Here is an 11,481-nt window from a genome sequence, read left to right on the forward strand (position 1 = left end):
GGGAAGCAAAAGTTTCAAATCCAAATTTGCATTAATGAAGGCTAAACTTGTAATTAATAAAAACCTAAACATACAGCGGCAAGAGTTTTGAAATGAAAATATACAGCCTCCATTGATGTTTTGGAGCGATTGCACGATTTTTCATTTGAATGCTAAAGATTTCATTAATAAGTGAGGCTTCAAATGTGTGAGTGATAAATTGGTGAAAATCATTGCGGTAGGGCAAACCCGTCGAACGAGCAATTGAAATTTGAAAAATTAAATAAACTCTGGCTATTCTTCATTTTTGTGCTAACGAAAATGAAATTCACCTCGGCGAAATTTCCGGGAAATGTTTTTTACTTGCGCATCACGGATTTTGCATGTCATTACAAACATCAACGTCAAGGCATCAAATAGCATCAATTTCCAGGAAAAACAGGAACAAACTGTCGAGCACGAAAGAAGTGGGTTCGAACAACTTTCATTGTGGCTTTCGGGGAAACGAGTATCAAAACAAAAACTATTATGCTGGTATCTGCTTCGTTGTTTTATGGGAACACCGAGCAGCGTTGTTGAATTTATCGAGGTGACTCAAGTTTGAACCGTGCCTACAGTGAGATCGCAACCTCTTCCATCCGGGGAGCAAAATGACCTCTAGTTTTACTGCTTATATTTTCAAGGAAGACTTCGACGCATTAAAAGAAAGTGCTGTTAGAGGAGCGAGAGGCATACTCTTCGGACAGTGGACGAGCACTGGAAATCCAGTCGTTCATGTAATAATTAAAGGAAGAGAAGAAGCAAAGACTGCAGAATCGCGCTTACACGACTCATACAGGCTTTGCAAAATTGGCGAGTTTCATGCTGCTACAGGGAACCTCAGAGAGGAAAGAGATAGAATCCCTCCAGTTTACTCAAGCCAAAGCGGAGGAGCTGCTCAAAGATTCTTGTTTCTTGATGTAGGCATCTCCAAAATAACACCGTTCTTCTTTACGAAACAGAATACGGGGGGACAAGGTGGAAAGATAGAAGTGCTCACGGGCGAAAACCCGTTTAATAGGAGGCCTGTAAATCGGGTTGAAGTCACTCCAACCCGCACCAACCAACCCGGGTATCAACCCAGCGCTGCTCATCAACAACGGCAGAGATCATCGGAACATGCAAGCACACAGTCTCAAGAAGTTGATGTCGAAGCTAAACAGTGGTACTCAGATACAAGCATGCTGAAGTTTGTTCTCGATCAACTCAAGAGCCTTGCAGAGGGAGGAAATGTGGATATTTCTAGAGATACCCAAACCCATGATTTGTCAATGGTGTTCGTTGACTGGCGTCATAGAAGGTCGTGGGTAGTGGAGTTTCCTACGAACTTCCCTAAAGACGGAGCGACCCTGACCAACACGGTATCCCGAAGCACACACGGTCGTGAATCTACCCCTAGATGGAAACAACCTAGTGAAGCTGATCCAAGGGTTGCAGTGCGAAGAATCGTGCTCTCCATCACAGAGAAGGGTTCGGTGATATAACGGAGCCGGCGGCATTAATAACCTCACGAAAGTGAAGCAAAACCAGGCCGACTTAAATCAAGTTTAGTTTTCGATACACTTGCATGTATTTAATCGTCATTTTGATGCATTTCTCTTTGTGAGTTAGCAAAAACGTTAATTGAAGCATTATTTTGTCTTTCGATGAGAGCTGGGATACAACAATAGTTTCGTTGGACGCTAGAGAACTTGAACCTTTTAACTATTTTACTAACAATATTCTAATATTTTTTCGTCTTGTTTTATTTTGGCGGAAGATAGGCCAATATGGGTATAAATTCCCATTCTCAGTTAAACTTTAATGTTAAAGACTAAGAAACTTAAAGAACAATAAATTCTTTTTCAACAGGGAGAATATCTCCATTTAATCGGTGTTGTTACATTCGGTATATGTCTTATTACACAAAAAAAAAAACAGAAAAAATTTGGACGGAACAAAGCCTTTGGACACTTTGAGTGTTTTCAGTCATCTAATGACTTCTGAGATTTTAGCCCCCGCCCCTTGATGACTATCTTTTAATTCATTTTCATTTTTGCATGCGTGTGAATAAACAAAAATTGATCAAACTTTGGTAGGATGCCTATAGTTTAGCCACTTGCATTCAGTTTGGAATATGAGAGAAGAAAAAACCCAGACACTTCTCAAATGACAAGCGGAATCGACGAGAGTAATGTCAGAGTTATACCTATGGATTTAATTTGCTTCTTCTTTCATTTTCCACTGTTTGCGCAATAGTTTGGCCTTGTTTGGCTTATAATTCCAAGAAATGACGGAACAGATCAAAATACTCCAAAACGTGGCTCTGCGAACTCTGGGGTAAGTTTCTGACTTTGCAGGAGACAGATTATTATATTATTATTATATGGCTCGTGTTTCTGGTCGATATAACGCGCGCTCTGACTAGCTAAGCGCCAGAGCATTATTCTCCCGTGATGTCCCAGGTCCACGGGCCAATTATGGATTATGCAAATTGGCTCTTTTTTCTTTTTTAGAACCGTTCTGTCAGCCATACGTGTACGTAATAAACAACTTAATTAATAACCTCGACCGTTCGGTCGTTACAGCAAAATCTCAAAACTCGGCCTAGCTGTATTGACCTCGATATCGCTCGGTCAATACGGCAAGGCCTCAGTTTGAGATTTTGCTGTAACGACATCACTCTCGGTTATTAAGTTCTGCAGGACGATGAGAAACATCATCTTGGTAGGGCTTGGAATAAATAATACCAATATCTGTCGATCCTTCTCCACCAGAACTAGGTCTTCAGTTTACCCTAGAACTAGGTCTAGAACTAGACACTTAAATAAAGTTCCTTTCCGGTCCTTTCCTTTTCCCGCCTGTGTTGTGTTGCGGTATTTCAAGAACATAAAAATTACCTTATTGTTACCATAAAGAGCAAATAAACCGCAACTGAAAGACTTGGTTTACTCTGACAGAGTGTATGTAACGCGATGACAACGGCACTCAGCTTATAGTCAACAGGTCACGACCAATAGTTCCTCTTTTTCCTGGAAATCGTCACTTTATTAGAAATGTTCACACTGCTCTAAACTTTATCATTACAAATGCGTGAATCACTGGACTTCACCGATCGGAGATCCAACTTTTCTCGGAAACATATTTGATTTTGAAACGTTTGATAGCACATATTCACATAAATTGAAGTCAAAGAGTTGAAATGATGCTGTCGTGGTCGACGCTTCGCAGGTGACCGGGAAAGCAAAAGGAAGAACAGAACCGAACTGGAGGTCTTGACAGCTCTAACTGAACGTAAAGGGTTAATGTTTAGAGGTTAGCTCATTTAATCTTCTGCGAATTTTGGCAGTGTGTTCATATGATATTTTTATCGTTGCTGAATATTCGTTCTCGCTTCCGCCATGACTTGGTTCAGTATTCTCTTTGATACTGTGCAGGGTCAAAAATTCCCCAACAAGGACTGTATTATATACCGCATTCTGCCATTTGGGAAACCCAGGAATTAACGTATTTATTCCTTCGGAGACGCATAAAAGTGCACTCGTTTGAAGACCGAACGATCTATACGAAACGCAAAATCGGCCATCTGGGACGAACTTGGCCATACACATTCAGTGCTTCCCCGGTTTCGTTTCGGTTACGGAAGAGCAAATTTTATGGATAAACTCGGATGATTGTCGGTTAAACTTGTGTGGTATATTCTAAAAGAATTATTCACCCCACTGTCGGTGAAAGTGGTGGATATTTACCTCGCCGCGAATATCCAGCACTGGTCTCCTCCCTTCGGTGAATAATTGTTAAATATACAACATATGAAAATGAAATGGAATACTGAAGTTAGTACGGCGTCTTCTGAAGATAGTTTGTCAATACACAATTCCTCTGGTTACCCTCTTTATCCACGAACTGATTCACTCACTCTCTTACGCAGTGGTTGTCCTAAGCTCCGTATAAACCGTAAAAATTGACTTTTTAATTTTTTTTTACATACATCGTTTTTGCGCTCTTGTATTCTCGTTTTTTTAATGGTCTTGTTGTGCCAAGTTTTACCTGTTCATACGTCGTTGTATCACTATGCCCAACCTCGCTTCGGGTGGCTTTCATCACTGTTTATATATGTATATTATTACTCAAAAACCAACATTGGACTTGATTTGCTTTCATTGTTAATAGACCTAATCGGCTAACTCAAAGTTGTACCCAATTCAAATCTCCCGGGACTAAGATTCTTTGTGTATTGTATTTGCATGATAATGTCGCATTCATATTTAAACTAGATGCTTCTGTGAAGCATACACTGGCTTGCCTGTGGTACGTGCTAAAAATTTTTGCTACGTTCAAGTAAATTGCAAAATCGAAAGTGACATGGCCGGAATTCAGTGGGCGCCGTGATTAAGTTACCGCGGCATGTTTACTCGCCAAACAGTCAGGGGCACCCAACGAATCTGTTCCTCACATTATCTGTTCCCCAGGGGAATCTTGCTGGCTGGCAAAAATGCAGGTGTTTCGATGAGCTGGCTGGGAAATTTTGTTATTGATAGAGGTTTTGCCTGGGAATTACTTTTTCTAGCATTTCAATCCGAGCTGGCTGTAGAAACTATGAAGACTGAGGACGACTAAAAAAAAAAAAAAAAAAAAGAACCCCTTCCCTTTCCCAAACGTACGACGGTCGGTCAGTGATTGCGCTTGCGGAAAAAACCTGTTTTGTCCCGGTTTTGTTGCTTTTGTTCGGTCGTTTTGGATCGAGGGATTTGAAAGCGCGCGGAATTCCTGGCTGGGAAATAAATTTGATCAGCTGGCTGGGAAACGAACCAATTTTATCTAGCTGGCTGGGAAATTTCTTGTGTGTCTTGCTGGGAAAAAGGAACAGATACTGTTTTCCCAGCAACACTGAAAAACACCTGAAAATGCCTTAATAACATTTATTTTCATTAACTGGGGTATAATAATACATTTTACAACAAATTGGTCGTTGGGTGCCCCTGAACAGTGAAGCATCTGTGTCAAATGATGGCAAGATACCGGGTTTTTGTAAGTTTCTTTTTCTGTCAAGTGTTATAAAGTTTGACAATGAAATGAGCGAAGTCAAAACAAAGATCACAATCGCCCAACTCTTGTTTATGCAAAGTCAAAATTTACTCTCCAAGACGCGTACGACGTTATTTATCACCAGGTAATTCCATCATTTTGGAAATAGCAGCTACTTTATTATTCATCTGCGTCACAAGTTTTCACTGATTTTGGGTCTCATTTTGTTGAAACTCAAGCACGCTTCCAACAGGCCTGTGAACCCTTCCTGCTTACAGATCAATACTAAAAAACTTCTCCCATATCACATTTGAACCTTAAGCTCGAAAATTCAATACACAACATGATATTATAATTCACAAAGGCAGAAAATACCACAGAATCCTTTTCCAGCGAAAATTTTATTGAAACAAACAACATATTTGCTCTTAGAGGCGAAAACCTCTTCCTATTTGAAGTGCGTGAAGACAAGAAACTCAATTGTTTCAAATTACCATGTACTTCAGGTAAATACTGCTCACTTTGATTTCGTCTCGACGGGAGATAGATTGTTGTCGAAGTCCAGTACTCGTCGCTTTTGAGATTCATGCCTAGTTTATCCCACTGACTTTCCATTATTGAGCTCCATAAGGGTATATTTTGTTTAAGGATCCACTAAAACGCCATTCGCGTTCCATTGCAGGCTAAGTTAACAAGCTTTCTTTCAAATAATTCTTCGCTGTCACATTTCCAATTATTTTCTTTACCTGCAGACTGTGCAGAGTTGATCACAGATCCACGTAAGGTGTTCTTCCCGCTTACAGCGCAATACTAAAAAACTTCTCCCCTATAATTCACAAAGGCAGAAAATACCACAGAATCCTTTTCCAGCGAAAATTTTATTAAAACAAACAACATATTTACTCTTACAGGCGAAAACCTCTTCCTATTTCATTGCGTGCGTGAAGACAAGAAACTCAATTGTGTCAAATTACCATGTACTTCAGGTAAATACTGCTCACTTTGATTTCGTCTCGACGGGCGATAGATTGTTGTCCAAATCCAGTACTCGTCGCTTTTGAGATTCCTGCCTAGTTTATCCAACTGACTTTCCATTATTGAGCTCCATAAGGGTATATTTTGTTTAAGGATCCACTAAAACGCCATTCGCGTTGCATGACTTTCGACGCCATTGCAGGCTAAGTTAATGATTCTACTGTGTCCACCGGAGAAATCTACGCAGTTCCACTACCCTCTCGATCCTACGAAAATACGCGCAGAAGGCTCTATACACAAAGACACCACTTACCAGGGGAGTGACAGGCAAGACTTTTACCGACACGGAAAAAAAAAAAAAAAAAAAAAAAGAAAACAAACAAACTAAACGCAGACCTCGACTGGGTTTGCCCATAGGCAACCCAGTAATGATATGGAAATACCTGGAACAAAACGTTTTATTCCCAAAGGGTTTGAATTGGGTACAACATTGAGTTAGCCGATTAGGTCTATTTCAGTTTACAGTGTCCCCAATTAGTGCTCCAGCACTAGAACGACTAGTCACTTAATTAAATAAAGTTCCTTTCCTTTCCTTTCCTTTCTTTTTTTTCTGCAAGCGTAGTCGCACTACGCGCAATTAATCAATTTATACATCACCAACACTATTACAAGTTATTTTGTGATGGTAAAGACTTCTAACACGTCAACTTAACTGCATCCTCCAGTTATCATCTTTATCTTCTCCCGATAAAATTCTGTTTGGTTTACGTTAAATAAAGTAGAGCTGTATTGTAGCAGTGAGGAGTTAGAAAGTTTGGTTTGGTTTGAAAGCAGTTACAATTACGAACTGAATTCAACAGGAGCTGACAAAATGTTTGCCAAAGCTCGCGACAAACGCGGAGTTATGCGTGGATTGCTCAAAATTTCATTGCAACTTTTGTCATTTTCTTCCCACTGTGCAGGATCAAGGAATCATGGCCTGTGCAGAGTCACAAGGAGATATTCATAAGCTTACAATTTTGGATTACCAAAAGCTTGAAATTAAGAAGGCCCTTGGACGCGGTGCTTTTGGTGTTGTATTTGTCGCGAAGTACAATGGCCACGGGATACCCAGTCTGGTTGTTATGAAACGAATTCTTGAACCTGTGGTTGAGACCACAAGGAATTTGTTCATGAAGGAAGCCAAGCTGTTAAGTGGTCTTAATCACGAAAACATCGTGCAATTCTTCGGTATCTGCAACCATCCACTGGTTATAATCTTGGAATATGTATTCTTTGATTGCTGGCCGTTTCTCAAAAGACGAATTGAGATAAACAGCGTGGACAAGTTCCTTTCAGAGGTCTCTCGATTGCACAAATCAGACAAACGATTTGATCACGTGATTCCAGTCATAGCGTGTGACATCGCAAATGGACTTTCGTACCTTCATAATCGGGACATTGCTCATCGTGACCTAAAGCCTATGAACGTTTTAATATCGAACCAACACTACTGCCACCTGGAGGATGGTCCCGAACTGCAAAGTCAAATGACGTCAAGGCCGGTCATTTGCAAACTTGCTGATTTTGGCGAAAGTCGCTCAAAGCTGCTGCAAACCGACCGATGCAATGATCCTAATACCAACGTCGTTGCAAGAGGAACAACGGCCTTCATGGCCCCCGAAATTTTATTGCCCGAAGGAATCAGTGTTTTGAATGTGAAACTATCCATGGAAGACCTCAAAAGAGTCGATATCTGGGCACTGGGTCAGGTGTTTTATTGTCTCATGAATCCTGGTGTCTCGTACCCATTTGAGAGAGAAGGGCTGGATATTCCTGAAATAATGTTAATGCACAGACGACAACAACGCCCCTCATTTGATGCAGGTTACCAAACCAAACACGCCACTGTTTGGGCGCATGTCAAAAAAGCCTTTGAATCTTGCGCGAATCACGATCCCAGGGCGAGACCTACTGCCTCTCAAGTCGTCGGAGCTCTGCATGGCCATCAACGAAAGAGAAGAAGCGCCCGAGGTAGATGCACTTTTTCATCATTGTTAAGTTGTTATGCCGTGAAACCCAAGCTTTTCTCTCTTCTTTGTTTCCTTTTGATGTTGTTGTTGTTGTTGTTGTTATTATTATTATTATTTAAACATTTTTGTACTTTGCATTGAATCATATCATATCATATTATATCATGTATCTTTCTTTGCCCTTGGATTTTAGAGCAGGTTGGTGTAGCTAATATCTCCGTGCATCTACCCTCCCAAACTTGATGTACCACAGAGGACACACCACAACAAGAGGAACTCCGTGCCCTACTCTTTGCGAATAGTGTGTGGTTTTCTTTAACGTCCCACAGGGTTATGACACATTGAAGAGCTGTGAGACGGGGCCTACAGCTTTTTGTCCTTATCCGAGAATACTAGAGAGTCTAACCATTTACAGATGTCATAACAAAGGCGGCAATTTCTCCTCAGTTATTTACCAACCCTGACTGTTGGTCCAGCCGGAGTTTCGATCCCGAGACCTCCCGCACAGTAGTCCGATGCTCAACCGTGTGAGCTAACCGGTCGGCGGTTATGTTGCTCGGTTCAGCGAGGAAGCGGAAAAGAATCTCAAACGACAATATTGTTATAACCCATAAGCACTTCCACTTCTTATGATCCACTTAGCTCAAACTAGCATCATCATCATCATCATCATCATCATCATCATCATCATCATCATCATCATCATCATCATTATTAGCCTTTGGCCTTAAGTGTTCTCAAGCTTTCTATGCAAACTCACTGTCAGCCCAATCCTGTTCACAAATATTACCTATTCCATCACAAACTAGAAAATTGCGTCTCACCGTTTGTTTCTTTAGTCTGTGCTAATTGATATAGAACTTAAGCTTCCCTGACAAAGGTTTCCTTTTCTTTTATCCAGCTCGGCGTCAAACCGTCTCCCAGTGGTACTATGGCGCTGAAGGTGAAGCTGCGCTTAAACACGTCTTTGCTGAATTGACGAAAGTTTCTGACCGAGATGTTGACATGAGTCGAAATAAAACCACTCAAGATATCTCAATAAGTCTTTCATGTCGTGGAAGGAAATGGATCTTGGCGTTTCCTACAGCCTTTCCAAGGCGTAATGCCAGATTGCGAAGTGATGGAGAAGAGCAGAGCAACATTGGTGGAGATACCGTGGAAGTGGCTGTTAAAAAGATAGTGAGTTTCTTGATGGCGCAAAATCAGGAAGATCCTTCATTTCATCAAAAAGGCAGCCCTGTCTCTAGCCGCGCCCTTCAGTGGTATTCTGGCGACGAAGGGGAAGCAGATTTAAAGTACGTTCACAAAGAATTCAAGAGCATCGCTAACGAAAAAGTAGAAATGCTTCGAAATACAGACACGCGAGATATTACCTTAACCTTTCAGCGAGAGGGACAGCAATGGCAAATCATTTTTCCCTCTGACTTTCCAAAGTCTCCAGCAAGTTTGATGAAGAATGGAGATGAGGAAGAAGTCATCGGGGGAGACAATGTAAAGACTGCCACCCAAGCGATTGTGAATTACATTATTTCATCACGAGAACCTTCGGGAGGCTCATTTGTCGAGTCAGACGGCGACACCGAGGCTCAGTGGTATGCTAGCGGTGAAGGAGAGTCGCGTCTTAAATACATTTTTGACGAAATGGAAAAAATTGCTGACGGTGTTGTGTATATAAGTCGTAACAAAGGCACTCGAAATGTTACCTTGAAATTCGATCGTCAAGACCAATCCTGGCAAATCAAATTTCCTCCTAATTTTCCAAGAGATAGTGTCAGAATGATAAGAGACGACGAAGAATGTGGTGATGTTGGTGGCAACACTATAGAAAGTGTTACCAATGGCATAGCTAACTTTATAACTGGTCAGACTTACTCTGCAGATAACGAAGACTATGGCGTGTTTCAACAAGCGGCTCAAACGACTTCCAGTCAGTGGTACATTGGAGAAAATGGGCAGACGGCTCTTAAGTATGTGGTTAATGAACTAAGCCACATCACAGACAGTCAAGTACAGATGAGTCGGAAAATAAACACACACGATATCACATTGAGATTTCAACGCCTCGGTCACCGATGGGAAATCGAATTTCCTTCTAATTTTCCTGGCTCAAACGCTAGGATAACGGTAAACGATTGCAGCTATGAAACGGTTGGTGGTGACACTCTGGAAACGGCTGTGACTGCAATTAAAAATTCAATATTTCGTAAAAACCCAGTGGTTCGAATTGTGCCCAAGTCAGCTAAATCATGCATTACGCACTGATTACTCGTATGAAACCTTTTTAGTTTGATCATTCGCTTGCATTCGGAAAGCTATTCCGACTATAGAGGCCAGTATTACTTTCTCAACTTGAACGCTTAGTACTATATTATAAGAAAAAAACCCTTTGAAATAACTGTTTATTTTCTTAGAGTCGTCGTAATTACATAGAATGCGTGGTCCGCTAAACAGCCAACGATTCAGTAACAAGACAATGGTATGGTTAGATTTGTTTTAGTAACTTATCGGCAGTCCCATTGTACTTGACACAAGCATGGTACACTTGAAGCATTTTGACAAATAGTACCGCACATGCACCAGCTCCAATCATCATATTTCAATTAACAATGACGACCTCCAGTCGCGATATTCCAAGTTTAATTTATTTTGTGCCAAAAATATTATTAAAGCTGTAATGAACTACCGTGAGGTGATTTTCCAGTTTTGCATTACGCACCTGTAACTGCGCACAATCTCTGTCGTCAGTAGGTCACGAAATAGGGCGAGCACAGACTTTCTAGCTATTTAACCGTTGTAGTTTATCTCTAAATAAAAGCTGTTTTCTTCTGAATGATTTCGGTTAGCCCCATTTTCATTCCCTTTTTTTATATGAATGGGATTTTCATTAAGTAGGGCAAAAGCCCATTGGGTGTACGCGGCTATATATAATTAAAACATCCTATCATTCGATCTATTTTGTCCTTCCTTTTCGTTGGCCGAGAGCCCACCACGTGACCTGTAAATAACTGTCTAAAAATAAGTGTTTTGCTGCAAATAATATTCTCCTCATGCGCAATTGACATAACGCTCTTGTGAGAAAAGGGCAGATCGGTTCTCCGAGCTGTTAGAGAATGATTCGACATCTTTAGTTCGAAAGAACAGTGAGAATACTAAGAAAGGAACAAAAGTTGCACTCAACGTATTTCGAGAGTATCTCAAGGAAAGAAAGGTAGACGAAGAGTCACTCGTGTCATCGACGCGAAGGACAAGTTGGCGACTGCATATCTACTGAACAGATTTTATGCTTAGTTGTCCCTCGTGGCAACTCGCGGAGAAGCTCATTGTTTGACCTCAAAGAATAGCGCGATGTACTCTTAATACCAATTAAATCATTGATATATTCCAGCGCAAACCCGTGAATAGCTTTAAATGTAATAACCAGTATCTTAAATGTAATTCTCTCGCATTTTTACACTCTTTCATTGGTTGG

At 40.9% G+C, this 11,481-nt stretch overlaps 2 protein-coding genes across 4 annotated transcripts in view; both read left to right on the top strand.

Annotated features, from left to right (window-relative positions):
* The first annotated feature begins 387 nt into the window (after positions 1 to 387).
* LOC138001106 (uncharacterized) overlaps positions 388 to 11,481 on the top strand; it is a 19,103-nt gene continuing 8,009 nt past the window's right edge. Inside the window, exon 1 of the mRNA XM_068847770.1 lies at positions 388 to 1,493. Within this exon, the coding sequence (XP_068703871.1) occupies positions 630 to 1,493 (864 nt within the window). The 5' untranslated portion in view covers positions 388 to 629. The remainder of the gene's footprint in view (positions 1,494 to 11,481) is intronic.
* LOC138000227 (uncharacterized) lies at positions 2,209 to 10,961 on the top strand. 3 transcript variants are annotated; one of them, XM_068846485.1, is made up of 4 exons: positions 3,026 to 3,312; positions 5,937 to 6,011; positions 6,963 to 8,013; positions 8,914 to 10,961. In XM_068846485.1, the coding sequence occupies exons 3-4, from the start codon at positions 6,975 to 6,977 to the stop codon at positions 10,272 to 10,274; spliced, it is 2,400 nt and encodes a 799-aa protein (XP_068702586.1). In that variant the 5' UTR covers positions 3,026 to 3,312; positions 5,937 to 6,011; positions 6,963 to 6,974; the 3' UTR covers positions 10,275 to 10,961. The 3 variants fall into 3 exon arrangements, with proteins under 3 accessions (XP_068702587.1, XP_068702586.1, XP_068702585.1); XM_068846486.1 differs by lacking the exons at positions 3,026 to 3,312; positions 5,937 to 6,011 and adding an exon at positions 2,209 to 2,337; XM_068846484.1 differs by lacking the exon at positions 5,937 to 6,011 and having other exon boundaries at positions 3,027 to 3,312.

The sequence above is a fragment of the Montipora foliosa genome, chromosome 4 (assembly GCF_036669935.1).
Source record: "Montipora foliosa isolate CH-2021 chromosome 4, ASM3666993v2, whole genome shotgun sequence".
Lineage (NCBI taxonomy): Eukaryota > Metazoa > Cnidaria > Anthozoa > Scleractinia > Acroporidae > Montipora > Montipora foliosa.

What these genes read in the sequence shown, in the direction of transcription:
- LOC138000227 (XM_068846486.1), top strand. Translation starts at nt 6,975, where the DNA reads ATGGCCTGTGCAGAGTCACAAGGAGATATTCATAAGCTTACAATTTTG. An exon ending in AAAGAGAAGAAGCGCCCGAG is followed by an intron (nt 8,014 to 8,913) that starts GTAGATGCACTT and finishes TCTTTTATCCAG; the next exon opens with CTCGGCGTCAAACCGTCTCC.